This window comes from Protobothrops mucrosquamatus, unplaced genomic scaffold, assembly GCF_001527695.2.
Source record: "Protobothrops mucrosquamatus isolate PMUCROS unplaced genomic scaffold, P.Mucros_1.0 scaffold_247, whole genome shotgun sequence".
NCBI classification, from domain to species: Eukaryota; Metazoa; Chordata; class Lepidosauria; order Squamata; family Viperidae; genus Protobothrops; species Protobothrops mucrosquamatus.
This window is the reverse complement of record NW_015386323.1, coordinates 386,580-412,289: the sequence shown is the minus strand read 5'-3', so window position 1 is coordinate 412,289 and position 25,710 is coordinate 386,580. Positions and strand designations below refer to the sequence as shown.

General features: G+C 39.3%; 1 protein-coding gene across 1 annotated transcript in view; it reads left to right on the top strand.

Moving 5' to 3' along the window:
- Positions 1-21,255, top strand: part of WIZ (WIZ zinc finger) — a 54,063-nt gene extending 32,808 nt beyond the window's left edge. Inside the window, exons 5-12 of the mRNA XM_029287115.1 lie at positions 7,305-7,472; positions 10,481-10,990; positions 13,491-13,973; positions 15,468-15,995; positions 16,631-17,140; positions 17,814-18,254; positions 19,366-19,558; positions 19,796-21,255. Coding sequence (XP_029142948.1) covers positions 7,305-7,472; positions 10,481-10,990; positions 13,491-13,973; positions 15,468-15,995; positions 16,631-17,140; positions 17,814-18,254; positions 19,366-19,558; positions 19,796-19,952 — 2,990 coding nt within the window. The 3' untranslated portion in view covers positions 19,953-21,255. The remainder of the gene's footprint in view (positions 1-7,304; positions 7,473-10,480; positions 10,991-13,490; positions 13,974-15,467; positions 15,996-16,630; positions 17,141-17,813; positions 18,255-19,365; positions 19,559-19,795) is intronic.
- The last annotated feature ends 4,455 nt before the right edge of the window (positions 21,256-25,710 follow it).

Below are 25,710 nucleotides of genomic sequence, written 5' to 3'. Positions count from 1 at the left end.
ACGAGTCGCTCCCATCACCGCCCGCGCGGCCGCATTCTGGACTAACTGGAGCCTCCGAGTGCTCCTCAAGGGAAGCCCCATGTAGAGAGCATTACAGTAGTCCAGGCGGGAGGTGACAAGGGCATGGGTGACTGTGCGCAAGGCATCCCGGTCCAGAAAAGGCCGCAACTGGTGCACCAGGCGTACCCGGTAAAACGCCTGGTGCACCAGTGTCAATATCACAATGATATAGAAAAATAATCCCAACGGTTGTGGTTTCTGCTGTTCTCTGATGGAAGGCATGCACGGAATATTTAATTCTTTAAAATATAATCTTGTTCAGTGTTCAGTTGCAAAAGTTCTCAGTGAATGAATATGTAGCCTTTTACATCTGGAGGACATAAGATTTAATCAGACTTGAGTCATATGTACTATGGGTATGGACTTCACCTTGGGGTGGGCACCATGTTCCAGAGGTGGGAGCCACAGTAGAAAAGGCTCTTCTGAACTCCGCCAACCAGAATTCCTTGATCGACAGCAATAGAGCTTAATAGGCTTGCAAAATTAAAGCAAAAAAACCCCCAGAAATTCCAGCTGATGAGGTGGAAAATTGAACATAAGAGCTTTGTTATATTAAATCAAAGGACTATTAATCCTTTATTCTGTTTCCCACAACAGGAAACATATTGAGAGAACACTTCAAGGAATATTTGAAAGCACTGAGCTTCCTATTTTTAAGCAATCAGTATATGGAAATATACTTCCTTTAGTATTGGAAGTAGTATATAAGTAGTACCATTATCAGTTTTATCCCCCAGGAGAAGGTTAGGCATTCCACATCCACCAGACCATTTTTTGAAAATTAATCTTGCAACCCCATCTGATTGCATCATTGAATTTTGTTGGAATAATTGACAACGTTGGTAGTCAAGTTTTCTGACATTTTGAGATAGGAAATGCATGAAAAATTGGAGTTTAATTCATAAAAACTGTAGTTTTTTTCAAAAAAAAAAGAAAAGAAAAACATGTATCACCTTTCAAGGATGGGTCAAAAAGAGTTGCTCAATTTATTTACTATTGGCAAACAATTTTTAATATATAGCCTGGAATTCTATTGTAAGTAAATATATCTGAGTTCACATTTTCTGCTCTTGAATAACTTTTGGACCTGCTATAAGACATGAAAGAGTGTAGGAACTGATATAAGCAGCTGATACCTAGGCTTTTAGCTGGCATTCTGTACACCAGAGTTCTCCAACCTTTCCAGCTTTGAGGATCAGTGAGGGGGGGGAGAGGGGATGGTTCTGCGCAAGTGGTGGGCAAGCGCATGCACAAGCACTCGCCCGCCATTTCTGAGGCCGGTTCCGAACAACTCAAGGCCCGGTAGTGGACTACAGCCCAGTGGTTGGGGACCCCTGCTGTATACCAAATCTCACATTAGTGCAAGCTACTTAGAGCAATTTGAACAACAGTAAGCAATTTGTTTTGAAAAAAACACAACTTTGCCAAAAATTAATTATACAGATCCATTGATTTGTTGCCATTCTGCTTTTTCTCCCATTCTTTTTCAGAATGCCTCATTTAAAACATGTCATGACCATATGTACAGTATGTTCTGTCCCCATAATGGAAAATAATGACACAATGATCTTATCTTATGTTAAGCTAGCATCAAAATAGGTAACATTTTAAAGTTAGTGGCGACATCTGAAATGTTGATAGAATGTTATCACTCCCCAAAAATGGTTACTGTGGAAGAGTTTACATGTTCACCATAGCTGCCATGGAAAACATGGCTAGTCAAAATTATATCCATACATTACAAAATAAATGTGCAAGATTGCACTTTTCTAGCTCCTCATTTCTCCGTAGGATAGTTTTCAATCCCATCACTTTTTTTGCTGGTCATTTCCAAGCAAAGCCCTAGACTTAGCCATACAGATAGTCTTCAACTTATGGCCACAACTGAGCCCAAAATTTCTGTTGCTAAGCAAGATAGGTAAGTGAATTTTGCCTTATTTTACGACCTTTCTTGCCACAGTTGTTAAATGAATCACTGCCGATGTTAAGTTAGTAACCCAGTTGTTAAGTGAATTTGGCTTCTCCATTGACTTTGCTTGTCAGAAGGTTACAAAAGGGGATCACACGATCCCAGGACACTGCAACCATTGTAAATACATGCCAGTTGCTAAGCTTCAGAATTTTGATCAGATGGCATGGGGGTGCTGCTATGGTTGTAAGTGTGAAAAAAGTCATGTCACTTTTTTCAGTGCTGTTGTAACTTTGAAAGGTCACTAAATGAACTATTGTAAGTTGAGGACTTCCTGTATACTATTTGTATTTTCTAAGAAAGTTTAAAAATCCAAACACCAGCAGGCATATTTTTAATATGTTTTTTGAGGCTAACTTTTACTTCTCAATATACCATGCTCCATTAATACATTTAATAACAATAACAATAATAACAATAATAATAATAATAAGGGACCTTACAAACCACCAATTTTAATACATCAATAATTTAAATATAGACTGTTTACCATTTTGGATTAATCAAAACATAAAAATAATAATATTTTCTATTGAATAATTTTTAATTCTTTAATTGCATTTACATGGGAATAAATCTCCTCTAATTAGGAATTCTTGATGAATGTGAGATTGTAATACCATAATATAATCTACTTTTCTTGCCTACAAAAGTCAATTGTATTGTGTCTTTTCTGAAGCAAGAACCTGTGAATTTCATAGGACTTATTTCTTGGTAAATGGGTATAGAATAATACGCTAGAGCTGTAATGTGTATATGACTCTGTATTAAAAATACAGAGTACCTACTATTTTGAAAAAGTGAAGAAAGCATTGAAGAGCTTACAATTTCAATAAATACATTATTGGAAGAAAAGAGACTGATTAGTAGAAAAAAAATTAGGCAAAAGAGCTTTTTGTCATGACTCAGTTAAACTTATATCTCTCTACCTGTCAACCAGCAGAAAAATTAATCAGCATACATTTGGGGCCACATTACTATTTCGGTTCTCTCAGTTCTGATGTGCAGTTGATTGACTATTTCTCATTTACCATGGATAAAAGTTTGCCCAGTCCCCAGCTGGCAGAAAACCATCCATTTTCAGAACTGTGATGAGTAGTAATTTGACAGGTACAGTACTTAAGTCTATCAGGTTTAGCCATTTGTCAGAATTTCAGGCCAGGAATCAGATTGGTACATGCTGAGGAGAATTTGGTTTGAAAGACAATTTCATTAGGTTTCATGCTATAGTATCTTTTTTTCTAAATAAAATGCAACGAACCCCAGGTAAAAATAATGGTCATGACACATGTCTTTGGAAGAGCATTTCATAATAAGGGGACCTTCCTGCTCAGGTAGCCATGTTGACAATGTGTGCTGTAGTACATAAGATATGTGTGCTGTAGTACAAAAGAACCATTTTGTAGTTTGGATTTAGATGTTTGATAAAAAAAAATAATCTTTTGAAAGAAGTAACTGTTTTGTGGCATTGAAATATTTTTTTCCTCAAATCAATATTGGCTCCTGATAGCATCATCGGATACGTCTTGTAGGTTTTTTTTTAGTAATTTTCAGAATTTCCATTGCATTCTTCCTCAGCATTTCGAAGCAAATGCCTCTTTCAAAATATACGTACTTTAAAAGTTTAGCAATTCCAGAATTCATTTATATCTGTGATAATTACTTTTATGAAATTCTTCATCTCTTTTTATAGTTCTGAAAGCAGTCTGACCTTAGGATACAATAAGTACTGAATGAATTAAAATTCTAGGTGTTTGTTAATTTCATAAAAGCTGTGATTTAGACACACTATCTGTTCATAAAGATGCATCAATTGTGTTGATGATGCTATATTCTTTAGGTTATAATCTGAGATGCTATATTCTTTAGGTTATAATCTGAGATGCTATATTCTTTAGGATAGAATCTGAGATGCTATATTCCTTAGGATAGAATCTGAGATGCTATATTCCTTAGGATAGAATCTGAGATGCTATATTCTTTAGGATAGAATCTGAGATGCTATATTCTTTAGGATAGAATCTGAGATGCTATATTCCTTAGGATAGAATCTGAGATGCTATATTCCTTAGGATAGAATCTGAGATGCTATATTCCTTAGGATAGAATCTGAGATGCTATATTCTTTAGGATAGAATCTGAGATGCTATATTCTTTAGGATAGAATCTGAGATGCTATATTCTTTAGGATAGAATCTGAGATGCTATATTCCTTAGGATAGAATCTGAGATGCTATATTCTTTAGGATAGAATCTGAGATGCTATATTCTTTAGGATAGAATCTGAGATGCTATATTCCTTAGGATAGAATCTGAGATGCTATATTCCTTAGGATAGAATCTGAGATGCTATATTCTTTAGGGTAGAATCTGAGATGCTATATTCTTTAGGATAGAATCTGAGATGCTATATTCTTTAGGATAGAATCTGAGATGCTATATTCTTTAGGGTAGAATCTGAAAATCATTTCCATTTAAGAGTTCAGCTAAACTGATTAATTTATCCAAATCCTCCAGCATTATAGAGAGCTTAAATTGTGATTAGTTACTGCTTTGGTGCGCTTAGATGGATTTCGACAAATCGGTAGTTTAGTGCTGGAATGGTTCCCCTTGAATCTCTAGCTTGGTTGTTAGAAAAAAAATCCTGGATCGCTCCCGATCTATGGACATTTCTTAACTCTACCAGAGCTGGCTTGTCCAGGTTGGCTCGGCGCTCGATTCCTTCGGCTGATGTATCTCAGCTGGAGGTTTCGGCGCTCCACCGTCCCGTCTCGCTGCCGCCCTGCATGTGCAGGACCCAAGATGGCGGCCTCCACCCTCTCGCAGCCCAAGGCGACAAAAGCGGTGGCGGCGGCGCGGCCCCGAGACGAGGAAGAGGGTGCGGGGCCGCCTTCGGAGGCCGGTAAGACCCTGAAAGTTTAAAAAAAGGGGAAACTCGGCTTGTCCAGTAGGAAGGCCGAGCTCGGCGTGACAGCTAGATGTCGCTTCCCTCTTCTGGATCCCCCCTTTTCCCGGCCTCCGGAGCAGCCCGGGCTGCTCCCGAAGAGATCGCGCGCTGGTTGCTCCCTGGAGGAAGTGTCGGATGGGGTTGAGTGACAAGTAGCTGCGACCCGTGTCTCCTCGCCTGCCCGATCGCAGGCCGGGATCTCTTTTCCGTCAAGGCCTCGGTTCCCCAGTCTTTAACGATAACAGTGGTCAGCATTCATTCATCCGCCTTTCCTTCAAAGCTTGCAGCACCCGCAGCCACTGGCCAGCGCCTGTCGCGGCTGATCCCTGCTTCCAATATGGGGAAACCTGGCATTTGGAGAAGAATTCGTTTTATAAAGCATCTTTGTCCTTGGGGGGGGAGGGGGAGGGGGGGGAGGAGAATCTACACTCAATTGTTACTATTTCCTAATCGTGTCAGTTCTAAACACGAGCGGCCTCCATATTAATGTATATCAGTCGTCTGATGGGTTTTGAAAATCCTTTTAAAATTTAGAGCTTATTAACTTATCTAGCTAAAAACCTAAAGGCACGTGAAATGGACTGGTTACACTGTGAATAAATATATATATGATGTTAGTATTGTGATTATGAAAAAAATTGCTTCATGTGTCCGAGTTTCCAAACAGCTTACGCTCCAGAATGATTGATTCTGTCTTTAAAGCTAACTGTAATAGAAGATAAAATAATACAACAAAGTAGTTATATTTTGATGTACTAATGAGTTTCCTGAGTTTATAAAATATAATTATCTCTGATGTGTAGTGAAAATGGAATCAATTTTATTTAATAGAAGATCCCTAAACTTACTATTGTATCTCAGTATTCTTTGTAATTTGAACCTATGTATATTTACCCAGAAGTTATTTTAAAGTATGTTTTATTAAGTACATTCCTACCCTGCTTTTGTTCCGTGGAGCTCAGGGTAGACTAAATTGTTTAACAGCAAACCTGTGAAATAAAATAGGTTGAGGTAGTGAAGATCCAAGGTCACCCAGGGATCTTTATGGCTGAGTGGAGATTTGATCCCAATACACCATGCTAACTCTTTGCTTTAATAGAATTGAGGTTCATGCACAGTTCTGATTGAAAGTTTGCCCCCTCCATTATGGGGAAACATTGCCTTTGTAATTTTTTTTCCCAACATCTTTTTTCAAATTATTTTATTTTGAAAATTGGTAATTTTACCAGGTACAAATTACAACATTTTGTAAGTTGTGTAATTGGCATATTGACCTTCAGTTAATGATTTCAGTTAACTTGATTTTATTGTTACAATTTTTCTTCTACGTGTGCACTTAATTTTTATATGCTTAACAAAATTGTAGATGCCATTGAGTAATGTACTTTGAAACTAAATCCAAAGAGATTCCAGACCAAAGAAGGAAATACTTTTTCACACACAGCATAATTAATCACTGTTGGTAGTTGTAAAATGGGCAACCAATATAGTTGGATTTAAAAGGGGATTAAACAGACCCATGAAGGAATCAATGGATATTAATGCTAATGGCTTTTAACCATTCCCTTGGCTGTAGGCAGCATTCTTTATAAACTAATTGCTGAGAATTAGGTAGTAGAAGGAGGCTATCATTCTCCAATCCAGAATGAGAAATGAATCAAATTGGTCACTTATGTGTCAGAGCATGCTGGATAAGGTGAGCTTCTGGCCTGATCTCATAGGGCTTTTCTTTTGTTCATATGTACAGGCAGGGAATAGTTTGTTGAAACTGAAACTGGCATCCAAATGAGTAACAGGATTTCAGATGTTATTATATTACCTTTCGTTCATAAATTCATTTAGTTCATCCAGTGAATATTGATTCAAAATATTTTATGACTTCCTACTCAAGGAAACAAGATGCTTTGTTGTTTACCAATATTAAAGTTTTGTTTAATCATCTCTGGTATTTTTATTTTGTTCCTTCGGGTTTGTTGTGTATAAAGGAATAATCTGATTTGTAATATTTGCACATAGTTTATTTTATTTTCCATATTTTGATTTTTGAAAGCCTTTGAATGCCCCATATACATTTTGAGGAAAAATAAGGATTGTATTATGAATATCCTATTTTAATGTTCCCTTTTTTTCTAATAAGATACATATGCCGCAAAACTAAATCTAATTCATCTTTGTGGGACTAAATTCCGAACATAGGACTGCATAGTATAGTTTATGCTCACCAGAAAGAAGGTTTTTCTTAACTAACCTGGTCAAGTCTTAATATTGTCACACTCCTCATCTACAGTTTTCAATTCAGTCCCTATATTCCCTTCTGTTGTATGGTAGTTATGGTTTCTGAGGAAGAAGAGGAGATGATTACCTCAGAGATGGGCTCGCCACTCCTCCAGAAGAAGAATTCTCTGGCTGGGTCACTAGATCAGATTCCAAACCGAATAGGAAGCTCTCTCTCTCCTGAATCTTCAAGCAACAAGGCAGACTCCCAAGATGCCAAAAGTGAGTCTACCTTCTATGGTGGTTACTACTGAACCTTGTGTGGTGTCCATGGTGGAGAAACTCTTCTCTGTGCCTCAGCTTACTTTACAGTGTGAATATTAATTATAAATTTTATTGTCCAGTATAACATTTTCAATGATTAAAAAAACTTTTATTCATCTAGATAAAATATTACAGAAATAAATCTATCAAACACTTTAAAATATTTATGTGTATAATAGTAAAATAGTTTTACTAATGATTTTACTCTAATGGTCTATAAAGTTAAGACCCTTTATCTGAATATCAAAAGAAAAAATTCAGGAGATTATAAAACCCAACTCAAAATTTGCAAGGAATATTTAGCAATCTTATACATATTTGGATCTTTTACATTTTTAAATTTTAATTTTTAATTTAATTTTGGAATGCCATAGATTCTGTTTGAGTGAGTCAGATGTAATCTTTAAAATGTTGCTGCTGCTAATATTAGTAGCCTACTTAAAGGAAAGAGCTGGGAAATGCTGTTCTATATATGTTCATGCATTTTAAAAATAATTCAGAATTGTATCTGAAAATACACCTCTGTTCATTAATCGAATTACCATTCATCTAACTGAAGTATCCTTTTTCAGATATGAATTGCTGACAATAATATGCATAGATACTTAATGAGACTCAAAATATTTTCTTATTGTTATAAAGTATAGCACAAATTCTTTTTGTACGTACAGAGACAGTATGATGATAGAAAATGTCTGTAGAATTATCCAATCTCGGACTACTGGCTAAATGAACAATACTAGAACAGTGCACTGTGCCACATCTTTACTGAACATGTTGAATCAATATTTACTGCTTTTTGTTAGAAAAGTAAATGAAGTTTTAGGATTACCACCTCTCTTAAGTGGTAAGTTGAATTAGATGTTCCGGTCAATATATCAGGCTTCTACATATAAGTTAACTATCAGATATGAGCCTAAGGTGTTCTCCTCTATAAAACGGAGAGTTCATGCCACTGGAACCTGCTGTTGATGATCACAGTTAGTTGTCACCATTGGAATCAGTTGTTCAGGTTTGTGGAAATGAATCGTGTTCTGATCAAGAGAGATCTGTACAGACTTTGGAAAAGGGGTTGGTGGTGCCCTTGTGGATGGAAATGGTACTGAAATCATTGCCAAAGTTATTGGCCTCTGTCAGACCATGATCAGGGACATAGCATACAGATTGAGAAAATGTACTCTAGTACCATTGTTACTCTTCTCAGGAATGGTCCAGCAGAAATTACCCTAAAAACAAAGTATACAATACTGTGGGAAACTACAAAGAAGTAATAACAAAGGATCTATGAGCCATTCTTGCATTGTCTCTTATCAGTGTTCATGAGCCCAGCATTTAAAAAAACACTGAACAAGTGTGTGCACAAATGCGACTACACTGGAAATGTTTGCCATTCATGAGAAGTATTATATCTGGAGGAAAAAAACTGCATTCCAACAAAGAAACTTGTCCCAGTTATAAATCATGTTATCATTTGAAACTTCTTTGCATCTTCAGAATCTGAAAGTCTCACATTTGTTGATGGAACAGTAGATTCAGGATTGTATCGGCAAATTCTACAGAAAAATATCAGGATATTTATCCTTGAGCTGAAATTTAAACCAATGTGGATCATGAAACATGACAATCCTAAGAATCCAAGAAATCTACTTGGAGTGGCTGAAGGAGAAGAAATTTCATATTGGAATGACTTGAGTCCAAATCCTGACCCTAATTGAATTTTGTGGTCAAAACAAGCCCCAACGTTACAATGAATTTAAGCAGCTCTGTACAAAGAAGTGGGCAGAACACTTTAAAATTGGCATATAGGATTCATCAACAGATACAGGAAACTTTTAGTTAGTCATTGATACTATAGGAAGTACCACCAGTTATTAAATCCAGAGAGTGTGAGTGTTGATTCAGTGTGTTCAGTGGAGATGTGTGTTGTTTGTTTAGCCAGAATCTCTATCAATTAATAGGAACTAGGTAAGACTCAGATCACATTGTAGGTTGCAAATACTGCCAGATTAAATAAAACTCAGGGATTCACAAAGTTTCTTTCATGATTGTATGAAGTTTTATTTTGCAGGAATCTTAAATATTGATTTGATTTACATTCGTATGTTTCTGAAACATAGACAAGATACATAGACAAGACTGAAACATAGGCAAGTCTTTTTGGTTTTATTTAATATAGCTAATCAATAGCTATATATTTTTAAAAAAATATTTTGCTTTGCTCTTCAAACTGAAAACAATTCAAGGGCAATTTAAAATATAAATAAAAAGACATTTTCCTTCCACAAGCTCATATATTTGAAAACAACAACAACAAAAGGAATAGGGGGAGGAAAATAATTACTTTTGAGTACCAATTCTTAAAATTATATCGCATTGTTATAATGGGCAGTTTGAAAGGAAAAATCCAGGAGAGGAAGAGGCTGATAGATTTGATCCCTCAGTAGATTAGATGGAATACTGTTGACCCTTGAGGGAGGAAGAACCCATTTTTCACCTCTCCCCATTGCAGCCTGATATAATAGAGTCCTATTACTGCTGTTTGTCCCAGCAGCAGCAGATGAGAAACGACATTTGCAATATGTTTGAAAGTATAGTAAGAGTTACAGTGTTGTGTTAAGGCAGAGTGGGGAATTGATCCTGTGTGATTTCTAGGGTTTAGTTATGGTAAGGCAGCTGAAACCAGTTTATGTGTGAACTTGTTTCAGAGCGATGGCTTCACGATGGATGAGCAGTTAATCTTGATTTGATTTTTGCTGAAGAGTTTTGCAGCCGCCACTTACCATTTAGCAAATGTATCTGTTGTAAAACAGACTGCAGAAGTCATTTTCTTCAGCTAGTCCGGCTGTTTTATGGAGAAGGGTCCCAAACAAGATAACATAAATACATTTCTGATCTACTGAGCGGTAGCAAAGGTAGTCTAGGGTTAAGCCTAACGTTGTCTCAATAAGTCACTCTCCTCTTTCCAGCACCAAACCTCACGAAATGTGAGGTCTGTGGCACCTGCTTCGAGACCCGCAAGGGCCTGTCCAGCCACGCTCGTTCTCACTTACGGCAGCTTGGTGTGGCTGAGTCTGAGAGCAGTGGAGCTCCTATCGACTTACTTTATGAACTGATGAAACAGAAGGGAAAAGTGAACAGCAGCCCCGTCTCTCCAGGTCTTAGCAAAAAATCTGCCTCTCCCAAAGAAGGGTCCGCAGGGTCCTCACGGCCAACACTGCTGCCGCCTCTCGACAAAGCTTCGGAAAGGTCACAAGAGCCACCTGTAAACAGAGCAATCAAATCCCCTCCAGGTTTCACCCCCAAGCGTGTTTCCCAACCAGGATCTCCCATTCTCAAGAAAATGGCATCTGCTCTGCCTGGTTCTCCTCCACAAAAGAACCCTGAAGACAAAAGCCCCAAGCTACCGTTGGGCCCTCTGCAGAGTTCACCTAAAACACAGTGGTCACAACTGGAGGAAGAAGGCCCTTTAAATCTAAGTGAGTCTGTTTGATCCTGATGCTGCTTGCAAATAGGAGAGCTGGGCTTGCAGGTTGCTACTCTTGAATTTCACATTACCTTGTAGCCTGAACCCCTACAGGATTGCCCACCTGGGAGACACATTTTACAACTTTTGGCTTTACTTGGGGTTACTCCAGTCACACACATTGCTCCTTGTGTACGTTGTAGTATTGCGACAGGCACCATGTGAGCAAGTAAGACAAATAGGATACATTTGATCTGGCGCAAAGATTTCTGTTCTAAAAGAACTACTGAGGTTGAGATTATGGTTCGATTAGATGGAGTGTTTTTCTCCAAGTAAGTGGGTTTGGCATTTTTGGGGATCCCTAAATACTTAATCTCAGCAAAAGAGGCAATTCTGTGTAATTTAGCCGTCTCTTTGTCCAGCTTATCCCTAGGAGGGTTGATCATACTTACACAATTCCAGGTTCTGCTACAAAGCTTTTGTGTGGGCCTTTTTTATTTGTGCCCAGAGATCATATGTATTTATGGTTGGAACTCAAGGATATTTCTCCATTAAAGGGCCAGCAGCTATAAACACTGTCTGCTTCCTTCTAAAATCTAGAGAAAAGTTACTTTACCTTTGAAACTAATAGACTACATTTTTATACTCCTGGGAAGAACTAATCATTAAAAAAAATTCCTAATAACTATAGAACACAAGATAGTACTTCAGTGTTGCTGGCTCCACTGATTTTCTGACTGAAGAAAATTTTCTGTTCTGTTACACAACGGCCCTCCCCCCCATTACATGCACATTTTTCCTTTTTGCCATCTTTGTTGGGATTTATTTTAAGATTTGTGGACTTGTGACTAATATTGGAACTTCTTTGATCTGAAACTAATTTAGCATATATTTCTGGCTTCAATATTCAGGGCTAGGTCTGTTCAGCCTTGCTTTCTGTGAAATCTGTAGAAATGGTATAAGCCACCCACTATCCTTCTTTGATGTTCTTTTGCACTGGAGAATTTTTAGTGTCTGTGCTATTGATTCAGCCTTTTTCAGCTCTTCAGTAATTGTTACTGGTAGCTTACAGCGAGTTTCATTTAGTGTTGCATATAGGCTGAGGTAAGTAGAATTATAAAGAAAGAGCAGTTGTCTGATGGGTTTGAACAAGGATTCTAAGAGCACTTTTTCCTTGCAGGAAGTGGATAAGGAATAATAGTACATAAGGCTTCTGTTGTGGTTCTTTTCATTGTTGTAACAGCAGCAAAGTCCACAGCACTATTTTTATGTAAAATGTATTTCAACCTGATATATTCATCCCATCATTGAATGCTCTACTAGTTTCACTGACTAAAAATTCCATAGTGTATCCAAGTACTGTTTGTTGTTTTTCAGAATGAACTGAGGCCATACATACTGTTCACAATGTAATAGTTTGAGACATGCACTATAATCCTTAAATATGGCACAGTTCTGCCTCAGTTATAACACTTAAGAGGTTGCCAAGAAACTTTAATTTTCCAATCCTGCTCTGAGCTATTATTCATCTCTAAATGGATGTCTTGTCTAGGCACTTTATGTTCTAGGAACCTATGTGAAAATAACGCAGGCTTTATTTTGGATGAAGAAATTTCAAATAGTATTTTGTCTTACATACCCAATAGAAGATTTTTAAAGTATAACTTGTCATTTTCTTTATGGCTTCTACGGCTTTTCTGAACATTCATGTAAATTTGTCATAGGCATAAATGTCATTAATTAAAATAAGCTCCTCAAATAGTAGTCCTGCAAAACCTGACTAACGACTCTTGTCAGGTTGGTATCATTCCAACTGTAAATGTTTGTATAATGTTTTGTAATTCATAAAAGGCATAGCACTGCAAGAGGTATGTCAGGGTCATTCTCAATCCGTCTTATTTTGAAGTCAAAATGAAAGCTTATTAAATGAAGATGTTTCTAGAAACTGGACAGATGGGAGAAATGAGTTCTTACGGGAAGAATTCCACTCAGCTGAATGTCATTTAGCTGTGCTGACCATATTGGTAAGAAGCTTCAAATCATGAAATATTAGGCAAATACAAATAGCGCTGTTCTCTCTGCCATTTGATTTTTCTGGCATCAATTGATATTTGGAAATCTGACATTACTACTAACTTTTTATTATTCCATTCTCAAAAGTTACACATACTTAAACACCTGTTGGTTTAAGCTGAGATAGGACAAGCCTATGCATCAAAAAAAAAGAGAATTTTGTTGGAAAAATTGACCTGAGTCAATGAAAGGAAATGTTAAATACCTCTTCTGCAAAATTGTCTGTTTTAACTATTAAATCTGCAGCTGTGAATAACAAGCCTCTCCTTTGGAGTTGTATATCAATTATTCTTGTAGGTAAATATTTTTTTTTAACATACCCTTTCTAAAGTCAGAAACGAGTCCTTTAGAGAAAAGTCCTCTTCGGGTTTTAAAAGGTGCTTGAGACACATTATTTATGTAATCGTATCTCTTGTGATCAATGTTTTCTTTTTCCGCAGCTGTAGATAGTGACTCGGGCAGAGAAATTGACTGCCAATTATGTGGTGCCTGGTTTGAAACCAGAAAAGGGCTGTCAAGTCACGCTAGAGCCCACCTGAGACACCTGGGAGTGAGCAATCCAGATGCTAAAGGATCTCCTATTGATGTTTTAAATGATCTCATCAAAAATGAAGACTTCAAAGGCCGTCTTTCCTCTCTCATCCATAGCGAGAGAGAATCATTAGGGGAGATTGGGAGTTCTCATGGACACAGGCCAAAGAACACATCTACAGCAACACCTACCACAGGCATGAAACAAGCACACTCACCAAGGCCTTTGGGCAAACAGCCATCTATACTCTCACCTCACTCCCTTCCACCATCCAAGAAGCTGAAGCCACATGGGCACAGGCTGTCACTTGTGGCCAGTCTACAAAGGAAACAGGGTCTTTCTTCCAGTGCGTACTGGGCATCAGATGCTGAGATGGCTCCACTCAATCTCTGTAGGTTCTATCAGCGCTGGCTATTGTCCCCTCCTCCTCTTCCTCCTCCCCCTCTACCCCTCTAGTCTTGTTTATGTGACATGGAGCTGTGCACTTAGAGATGCAGACCTCTTGTCATTACCTGCCTTATGTCTAATTTAACCAATAATGGGGTGGAGAAACATACTCTTTGGCTTGCATTCTCCGTTGCGCTTTCCCTTCAAAGCTTTTCCTGAGTGCTACATTAAAGCTTTCCCAGCTGGCCTCTGCATATGCTGATGTTACCCATTCCTTCTCTAGGCATTTTCTCTATTTGCTCCAAATAGATAACCAGTCCTTGACCCAGATAGGACCCAGGGATATGCTTGGTTTCTATGCAGTTAGAAATGTCAAAAGACAAGTGTGGACTCCACATAGTTGTTTCTTATGGAAGGAGGAGAAGATATTTTTTTGCTATTTAAGACATTTTTTTTCTTTTGCAGCCTGGGCCTTTTTTGTGGCCATGGGTTGATTTCTGACTTCTCCATTTTGTAGGGCACTCACTGGCCGTATTCAGTCTCAACGGAATATTGAATACCAATTTGTTTCTCTTTGACACATAAGGTCTTAGCTTTTTCAGAACTAGGATGAAGATTGTTTCTTTTGCCATTTATACCAGGGCTTTAACTAATGCTTTAACATCCCATATCAGGGATGAAGAAGAGTAACTTCAAGGTGATTATAGCTGTGTTCCTCCCTTAATGTAAATAGATACAACCAGTCAAAGGGTATATTCCTACTGGTGATTAACAATTGTTTGATAGCCACAAGCACCCCATATTTAATAACATATGGCAAATTTAATGGCACCTCTTTGCTTTGATTGTTCTGTATAACCTAAAGACAATTGCATGGTGGCAAATAAATGGCACTTGGTGGTTTCCCCCCAAGCTTTCTGGGGGTGAGTCCTTTGATAGGGAGACTTATGTAGACATTGAATGATGGGATAGAAAATATAACTCTTAATTTATACTTTGGGAGTATCTGTTCAGTGTACAATAAGTCAGTGTGCTTAATCCAGATGGGTGGTAAAAATGACTGTGTGATAATTACCATGGAAATGCCTGAACTTCTTCCCTCAAAAGCTGAATGAAGTTGGATTAGAAGGAAAGTGTACAACTGTGTTATGCTTTGACATTAGAAATTATCTTGTATCAGCTGCGTTCACCCTTTTTTAATTGGACATTTGCTGCTGTTCTCAGTTCTTTGTCCATATTAACAGGGAGCCTTGTTTTGACCATATCTATCCTAGATTTCATGGTGTTTTATTGGAAATTATCGATGTTTATTTCTTTTGGCCAAATTTGCTGAAATACCAGCTTTGCTTGTGAAAAAAACCCTTGCACTATATACTTGCTTCATACTCCATATTGGGCAGGAATACATAGTTGGTGCCCACATCATCCTGCTTTTTTCCTGCTCATTTTCCCCCCAATCACATTAATTTATTGGTTCTTCTTTCTTGTTTATTCTCAGCCTCTGGTGCAGAACCCGTACGGGACATCAGATGTGAATTCTGTGGGGAATATTTTGAGAATCGCAAAGGGCTCTCCAGCCATGCCAGATCCCATCTACGTCAAATGGGGGTGACTGAATGGTACGTGAACGGTTCTCCGATTGACACACTCCGAGAAATTCTGAAAAGGCGAGCTCAACCTCGGACCAATACCTCGAGTTCCCCAGCACATGGTCAAAAGTCAGTCACCCAGTCTGTTCTTGGAGGTCCTCTGGAACCCTGTAGCCCAGGAGAAAGCCACATGCCTGGGATCTCTAAGAAGGCACAGCAGCCAGGGAGCCCCATGGGGCACTCGCCTACCTCTTCTCCCCCCCCAACTGCTAGAAAGATATTCTCTGGGCTTCCTTCTTCTTTGCATAAGAAATTGAAGCAAGACCAACTACGAATGGAAATCAAGCGGGAAATGATATCTGGGGGACTTCATAATGAATCGCATCTGTCTGACAGAGGCTGGTCACCACGGGAGGAGATGTCTCCACTCAATCTCTGTAAGTGTTAGTAACGGGTGTTGGATGCCTAGTTTTGGGATGCATGTCTGAATGGAACCACAGTTGGAATTTCATAAGATTTTTTTTCCTTCTTTGTTTTTGTTTTATTGAGCGGTGAATTTTGGATAACAAGACCCCGCATGCCATTCTGACAATTTTATCTGTGTATGCAACTGTATTTTACACTACGGAAAAGGATCGTTTTGTTTTGGACAGTTCCTTAATAAAGCAAGAAGGCTTAAAACATTTAGTAATTGGCAAAATACAGGTCCAAACACTCAATCATTCTAGACTAGCTTTCCCCAAACTGACTGACCTCCCGATGCCTAGACTTTAAATACTAGAATTCTCCAATCAGCATATCCCTTGCCGAAAATTCTGGTCCTCCTATCTAAAAGATGGCAATCTTGAAGAACAGCTATCCTACAAGTTGCAAATGGTTGAAGCACAAATGATCAGTGTCTCGAGGCTTTTTAAAACTGCACATGAGTAGCTGTAGAGAAGCAAGATATATAGACAAGGTTAGATCTCCCCACCCTTATGCGACTTGAAAAATGCTGTAGAAATAAATAAGGGGTTTGGTTTGCTGCTAGTTCCTTGTTTGTTAAACCTTTTCTGTGTGTCTTTTATCTAAGCTGCTCGTGCAGACCCTGTCCGGGAAATTCGTTGTGAATTTTGTGGCGAGTTTTTTGAGAACCGGAAGGGGCTGTCTAGCCACGCCAGGTCTCACTTACGTCAGATGGGAGTAACTGAATGGTCAGTCAATGGATCTCCCATTGATACACTACGTGAAATCATAAAGAAAAAGAACAAGCCGTGCTTGATCAAGAAGGAGCCGAACACAATGAGCATTGAGCTTCCCACAGCTATGGGAGATGATAGAGCTGATCCCAAATCACCTGGGAAAATTCTGCAGACCATGACATTGTCTCCACTGGGCGGAAAGACTGGAAAACCAAATCTTGGTCGGGATATGTCCTTGTCGCTGCTCAAGTCACAGGAAGGATTCCTGGCACCGCTCTCTGCCAAACGGCCACTATCAGATGAACGACTGGGTGGCCATAGTGAAATGAAGCAGAAAACATATATCCAGACTGAATTACCATTCAAAGCCAAGCTCCTGCATGAAAAGCCCACTCATACATGTAAGTGCCGTCAAGGTACGGGGAAGGGATATGAGTGGGATTCAGATAAAATTTGGAATTCTGTGACAGGGCTTTTCTTAGTGAAATTGAATTGCTTTCTGACTGGGTAGAGTGAAAAAGATGGTTAAATAGTAAGCCAGCACCTCTCGGTATTTCATTGTGTTTTATAACAACTCCAAGCCTGTAGTAGTAATATACTTAGCAGTTTCATACAAGCTCTTTAATGCAAATAATCATCTGTTGGGATAGTTTTAAAGTGTAGCACGTGGCCGTATCTTTCTTCCTCTCTGTGTGTTTAATTCTCCCACCCTCTCACCATGGTTCGTAAAGAAGTTTCATCAGGTTTGCAGAAGCAAACAAATAAATAAACTACTGTATCTCAGCCATAGTTCCGTGCCCTCAAAGTGGCCAAAGGTATTTGCGGCAGTACTGTTTTTATACAAAGAATAGCGGGTTTAGTTAGCTTGTAAGTAGGAAGTTAAGAGTCGGAGAAAGCAGTGCTTTAGGGATTTCAAACAGAACTTTTCAAAAGCCTCAGTCCTGAGTGATATTTAGGGAGACGTAGAAACCACGAGATGGAACAGGTAACGATATCATTCAAATCCTGAAGTGCTGATTATGTCCTTTATTGAGGATTTTGCTCAGTCTAGCTCCCTGCCTTTTCTGCTTCCAGCCAGTGAAGCCTGCTGCGAACTCTGTGGCCTCTACTTTGAGAACCGTAAAGCACTAGCCAGCCATGCTCGGGCACATCTCAGGCAGTTTGGAGTAACTGAATGGTGTGTGAACGGATCCCCAATTGAGACTTTAAGTGAGTGGATCAAACATCGCCCCCAGAAAGCCGGAGCCTATCGCAGCTACATCCAAGGTGGGCGGCCCTTTGCAAAGAAGTTTCGCAATGCCGCTCACATGCGTGATGGTGACGCCTCTGGGAAGAGAGTTGCTCTGAGCCTGCAGGCAGGCAGTCCTTCACTGATGAGCAGAAGCCTAAGCGGGGAGATGATGCCAAATGAGCCCAGTAAAGCTATGGATGGTTGTGGCGGCGGTGAGCGGCCTGCAATCACATCTCCTTTGTCGCTTGTAAAGTTGGAGGAGCATCATCAGCATAACATCAACAGTGAGTCATTGCTCTTAGATTGCCAGCACGAGATGCATTGCAAAGCTGGCTGGAGAGAAAGGCCTTGGTAGAGGAGGCCCCAGCTTCCTTGTGGGGAGGTGGGTATACTGGCAGAGATTTGAGCGCTCCTAGTTTGTAAACACCTCACTGCCTGTGCCTGACGGCTCAAATGGTCTGGGTAATTCCAGCAAAGGACTTGAGTAAGGTTAATTAAGAGACGCTTAGGTTAAAAGCTCAGATAATGTTGTAATAATAATAATAATAATAATAATAATAATAATAATAATAATAATAATAATAATAATAATAATAATAATAATAATAATAATAATAATAATAATAATAATAATAACAACAACAATAATAATAATAAGGAAGGGACCTTGGAGGTTGTCTAGTCCAACCCCCTGCTCAGGCAGGAAACCCTATACCAGGGGTCCTCAACCTTGGCAACTTTAAGACTTGTGGATTTCAACTCCCAGAATTCCTCAGCCAGCAAAGCTGGCTGAGGAATTCTGGGAGTTGAAGTCCACAAGTCTTAAAGTTGCCAAGGTTGAGGACCCCTGCAATACCATTTCGGACAAATGGCTGTCCAGTCTCTTCTTAAAAACTTCCAGTGTTGGAGCATTCACCTCTTCTGGAGGCAGGTTGTTCCACTGGTTAATTGTTCTAACTGTCAGGAAGTTTCTCCTTAGTTCTAGGTTGCTTCTCTCCTTGATTAGTTTCCACCCGTTGCTTCTTGTCCTGCCTTCAGGCGCCTTGGAAAATAGCTTGACTCCCTCTTCTTTGTGGCAGCCCCTGAGATATTGGAAGACTGCTATCATGTCCCCCCTCGTCCTTCTCTTCGTTAAACTAGACATACCCAATTCCAGCAACCATTCCTTATATGTTTTAACCTCCAGTCCCCTAATGTATTCCAGAATGGGCAGAGTTATTTAGAAAATCTGGCGTGACTTTCTGATTCCCTTCCTTTTCTTATCCCCCTTCCCAGCCTTGGCTTTCCTGAACACATTTAATGTTCAAAAAGTCCTTGCTATTCCACCTCTACCTCAGCTGGAATCGATTGACTGCATTCCATACACTTTCTGAACTGAACCTTTCTCTTCATTAGAATTTGAACGGAGGCAGGCTAAGCCCATTGAGGCTCCTCTGCCTAGGGATGAGGAATCCACTGACTTGCAACAGAGGGCTGAAGAGGTCCGCCAGCCGGCCCCCAGAGTGAGACCGGTGCCCTCTTTGGTTCCTAGGCCACCACAGACTTCCTTGGTGAAATTTGTAGGCAACATCTACACGCTAAAGTGCAGGTTTGTCTCATTATTCTTTTATTGTATTAATTCCTGAGTTCACAATTAGATATTAATCATGGGAATCATTTGTGGCGACACCGTGCATCTGGGTGACCTCAAGACAATTTTTTCTTTTTCAAAACCTCTTTGGAAACGAAGAGATAAATTGGGAATCTCAGCTGATGTTTTGCACGTATAAATTTTCACTCTTTGGCATTCAGACCGATACCAATAGCCATTGTGTTCTCTCTGCAGATTTTGTGAAGTGGAGTTCCAAGGACCCCTCTCCATCCAAGAGGAGTGGGTGCGGCATCTTCAGCGCCACATTTTGGAGACTAACTTCTCCAAGGCCGATCCGTTGCGAAGTGGGACTGATGTGCCTGCAGCACCACCTGTAGCTGAAGCCCAATAGCAAAGCTCTTAGGAAGCACCAGCATTCCAGGGTTTCTGCCTTACATTTCCAAATGTACAAGAATAATGTTGAACAAATATAGGGGGTGAACACAATATTTGTTTTTCTGAATTCTATAGCTTTGCCACAGAGTCCAGGTATTTGTAGACTTAATTTGGACTTTAAGAGGCTAAGAGAAGAGTCCAGAGTTTGAGCACTAAATAAACCATGTTCGGGGTTTTTTGGAGATGTCCTTATTGACAGCAGTGGCATTCCACACTAGAGCTTCTTGTGTGTGTCCTGTCTGCACAGAGGGAAGATGGGTTTTTTTTTTAAAAAAAAGAAGAAGCAAAAAAGAATTGTCCTTAACCTTCCAGTAAATGCAAGTTTTTCCAAAGACACACTCTCCTGACAAGGAGAAAACATGCACTTGCTCTGTTGCAGTTCAGGCTGTAGAAGATGTTTTGGTGAGAGTTATGATGAATATGAGGTTCTAGTGAAAGTTGTGAACGCGGGGATCGTTTTGAGCCCGAACGTAAGCTGGGAGGGTAGAAGCAGAGCTAAGTTGCTGTGTGGGGAAAGGTATTGATTCTATATGTGACCTTAATATATGTTTGATTCCTTAGGTGACAAGTCTTTAGTTTCTGTGGACGTTGGATCCTGTTCTGCATGTTCACATCCTCTAATTGTGTGTAATGGGGTTCTCCGTCCCAGTACGTTATAGGGGAAATCAAGAACTCCTTGACCATATACGTTTGCCTCTTCCTTACTTCCTAATGTCAGTTGGTTATCTTTGTTTCCTGTGGAATTTTATATGTAGGTAATCCTACTCTGCAATACTATGGCAGTGTGATTTTGGTAGAGGGGTAAGATTCTCTTTTATCTTAAACCTTGGGCTAACGATTGACCTCTGCCTGAAGATGACATGTCCTTCTGGCCAGTTCTGAATTAATAAGTTATATCCAGGAGTGACTGAAGAACTTGCAGCAGAGCCTTTTGGACTTCTAGTTGGAGGGGCTTTCTGTGTTGTGTCCTTTCTAGCAGGCACTTGGTGCAGTTCCCGGATCAGCAACAGTAAGTCCTACTGGAATTTCTGCTTTCCTGTTTTTGATGACTGTTGCTGTCTTCTTTCTCTTCATTGAACCTCAACTTTTTAAACTCTAGTTTTGTGTAGAAATGATGAACATTTTGTTTTTATTTGGAACTCAAAGCTGATCAAAGCTCGGAGAGAAATTACCTTTTAACTTTTTCAATAGGCATATTCTGGTTATTATTGTACCTAGGAATATGTATATTAGATTAAACTTCTGTTCTGGAAACAAAATGGGAGAATCTGAATGTGTGCTTTTTTGAGTCTTTGTAGAAAAATGAAAGATTACCAAAAAATAAAAAAGAAACCTAGGGTTTATGTAGAGGGAATTCCAAGAGTGGATATGGAAACATCAGAAAGCATAAACTACAAAAGCCATTGATTAGAAATGAAAAAAGAGACACCCTTAAAATATGTTGCATCTCCTCTTTTCCCACACTCAATGACTTCAGCAAAGGAAATAGTTTTGGCTCAAAGAAAAAAACACGGTTTCCTAAACTTCAAAAGAAAACATGGACGCTATGCTAAAGTGCTTAATATCACCTTTATTAAAATGCTAATAATGAAGCATAAAACTCCAGGTAACAAATTCCCTATTTACTTCTCAAAATATTAATTTGCTAAACTACCCTTGCATTAATTAAGCAAGTGAACAATGAACATTTGACACGGCATGGGATTTATGGTGGGAGTGTTCTGTGGGGCAAAACTAAGAATAATGGCAACACTGGGTTGCAGACATTGAAGGAGTACATTTAAGAAGACAACATCCAAGCAGGGCAAGGACAATCATAGCCATTCCTATAAGCAGTAAATGTTTCACCCACTCCAATCTGTCATCCAAATGCCAAGTGTTTTGATTTTCTTGAAAAAAGTTTCCGTTTTTTATCAGGGAGAAATTATTGTAGCTAATTTCTGTTGTGTAATTAAGCTTTCATGAAAATTGCAGCAGCTTTGATTAATATACATACAGACACATACCCCTAATGTTCCACTAACAACTGATCTAAGGCCAGCTTTGTTTTCAATACTATTATCTTTCTGAGAAGTTAATTCATCCTGAAGTTCCTTACAGCTGTTTGAGGTGTCATTAAGAAAGATTTCAAAAACAAAATACACATTTGCAACAAATTCAGCTAAATATTAAAATCCTGTCTACAAAATGGGGGAAGGGGATGAGAGGAGCTTGTCACCAATCAGTACTTGGGGGCACAGGAAAAAGAAGATATCCTTTACCTCCATTTTGGAGGGGCAGTGTTGAGAAGGAGAAAATCCTACAAGTTTTATTTTGCAGGCCAGCATTTTTTATCACATAAAGCTTGAGCTGAACAGGAGTATTGTTCTCCTAGCCCATAGGTGTCAAACTCGCCACGTCACGTGATGTGTCGCGACATATCACGGCTCTTTTTGCATTGCTGGCAATGGGGTGGGTGTGGTTTCGGTATGAAACCGGCCTGCAGGCCGGCAGTTTGACACCCCTTTCCTAGCCTATCCCATATCCATTTGTTGCATATAAAGATTGCAAAAGGCCAACAGAAGTCATGGCTGTCTAAAAATAAGTCCACAAAGATTCTCAAAAGAGTTCCTAGAGTCTGTCAAAGTCAGCAAAGGTTCACTGTCCCACCGGTTATGAATCCAGGCACTTTTTAAGCCACATGAAATCTCTGGCTGGAATGGATGGATCTAGTCAACTGTGGCCTCCAGCAGTGCTGCCTTCCAGTGCTCACTCTGCTGCTTCTGTAAGGATAGAAATTTTCGCTATTAGTTCATCTCGCCCCAACTGAAAGAAACTTCTCATAAACAATACCAGAGAGAACAGGTGCAAAGACTGAACAACACAAGGTTCTCCAGCAGGTCTTAAAGCTTCAGTAGCCTGATAAGTGATTGCCTTTAGTAATAAAAGGGCACCCAAAAGTGAAATGACCAGGTCTGTACACTGCTTCAAGTTGACTAGCTAGAAGCCTGTTTCATAAGTGGCTAAACACTAATTTGTCAAGGCTTGAGTCTGACATTCAAGGAGAATAGTAGCACCTCCTGAGGAACAACACAGTCAATGGAAAACCCATAATCAAGTCTTTATATATTTGAACAAGGACAGTAGCAGCCAAAGCTCTTGGGCAGGGGTGTCAAACTGCCAGCCCGCGGGCCAGTTTCATCATACCGAAGCTGCGCCCACCTCATTGCCGGCAATGCAAAAAGTCGCAATACGTTGCGACACATCACGTGACATGGCGAGTTTGACATCTGTGCTGTTGGGCATCCAATTGCATCACAAGCAACGGTCCAGTTGTTTAGTGTTTACCCCCTCCTGGCTCCTGGTTGTCTGCCATCTCCTAGATGTGGGAGTGAAGTCACAGTTTTTGTGTGTTCTTTGAGGCAGGCTGATCTGAGCCCTACAATCCTGGGACAGGTAAAACAATTAGATAATAACTATCTGAGTTCATAAATCACACAAAGCCAGAAAATGTATGTTTGGTTTTATTATGTCTATTGTGTGAAACTGATGTAGCTTATACACTACACTATACTTTAAGATTTCACATTTGATAGCTCAGTAAAAAAGTATCTAGTGTTTTTTTTACAAGTAACTATTATTTAACAAATCTAGGAAGAAATGAGATCTGTAAAGACAGATTTGCAACATTAGGTCTCAAGGACCTATCACAGTGGCTCCCAACCTTTTCTATACCCCGCACCCCTAGAATGCTTCTGATATATTCTCACACCCCTTACAAAAGTTCAAAATAACGGCAACAAATTATGCATATACACTATAATTTTGAAAACTCAAGTTTTCGCACCCTCTGGAATATCATCTCACCCACCCTAGGGGGTGCGAGCACCCCCGGTTGGGAACCCCTCACCTATCATTTAATCTTATATCTGTTCTAGTCTTCCATAGTCTGATTCTTGAGTTTATGAAGAGAAAGAAACCCCGGTTTTAAGAATCAGGGATTCTTTAAATAGCAACTATGAAGCATTAAACACTGTGAAAATTAGTTTTCAAATATGGCAACAAAGGGAAATTGTTCAGTTCACCCTACTGTATACCTTTTTTAAAGCACACTGGAGGTACAGGTGTGTTACTCAGTTTTTGAAATTAAATATTAGAGTCATAAAGTGAATGCTAAACATTAGCTATAGTTTTGCTCTGTTAGAAAATAATCAATTTAATTTCACAATAAAATTGCTTTCTGTCTGGTGTGATACAATTATGCCTTAATGTTCAAAATAAACATTTTGATGTTATAGTAATTATTTTATAGAAAGATAAAATCCAAACTTGGTCCTATTCAAAGTAGATTCAATCCCTGGGGACTTCACAGACACAGGTTTTCCATGTAGTTTTTTTTTTTTTGCTAATAATACGGAAGTGGTTTGACATTGTTTCTTCAATATTTGGGCAGGGTGTGTGGGGTTTTGTTTTTTTCTGTTTTAGCTTTGCTTCCCAATGGCCCAGTCTAACCTGCACCTTTGGAATTCCCCTGTACTCTCCCTTTCGAATACTATACTAACAAGATCATTGGAGCCCAGCCATGGCCGACCAGATGCTCCTCCCTGCCACCAGTTCCACAGGTTTTGTTTGGGTGTCAATCTGTGGCAGTGCTGTAGTATTATATTGAAAACATAGGGCCTCAATAAGAAGCAATGCCAGAGGTTAAAAAAGCAGCCCATATTTAAAGGCTATCAGCTCATACTTCAGAGCCCCTGCTTTACAATCTGAATCAGATTTAGCAAGATTTAGCCAGACTCTTTCAAGGGGTGTTTCATTATTAGAGAACAATACTGCATTGCAGTAGACTATTGCAGAGTCAATCTAATGAAAAGGCAGTAGTCTTTATCTCACTGCCAAGAGCTATTTTCTCTGCCAGACAGCCATGATTTTATACATTCACTGTGGCTAGCAGGCTAAAATTTGCAGACTAATGAAGCTCATTGGCTTAAAGCACAAGAAATAAAACAAATCTGAGGCCTAGAAGGCCTAGAAGGCAATGACTAATCAGTTCTATAACTGTCAAGAAAACAATACTGTGTGGGTATGTCAGTGAAGTCACCAGGAGTTGACTCAAAGTTTTAATTAATGTCAATCTCAACTTGCAAATAACCTGGGATAAATCTGTAATGGTTCCTCAAATGGTTTAAATTTAATTCAACATAAGCCGTTCTATCCCAAAGGTGCTTTTTCATCAGGCAATTGGACTTTCTTGTTTTTCTTTGAAGACGTGTCCATTCTCATCCGAGAAGCTTCTTCAGCTCTGACTGAATGATGGGGAATGGAAGAATTTGTACGATTTATATAAATCCTTCCATTCCCCACCATTCAGTCAGAACCGAAGAAGCTTCTAGGATGCGAATGGAAACGTCTTCAAAGAAAAACAAGAAAGTCCAGTTGCCTCGTGAAAAAGCACCTTTGGAATAATTATGACCTGGATGACTGAGAATCTCCATAGACAATAACCCCTTCTATTAGCCATTTTTTTTAAAAAGAACGAACCATGATCTACGCGACACCTTGAGTGGAAACTTTTTCCTACCAAACAGCCTATTCATTGATGTTCTGCCCTGATTGTGTGCCATCAATTTCGACTTCTAGCGACCACGTTGATATTCTCCATGAGCTTATTATACACTGATGGTTCTGCATGAGAGGGCGCTCAAACGACGCCAACTAGTCCATAAAGAGAGGCC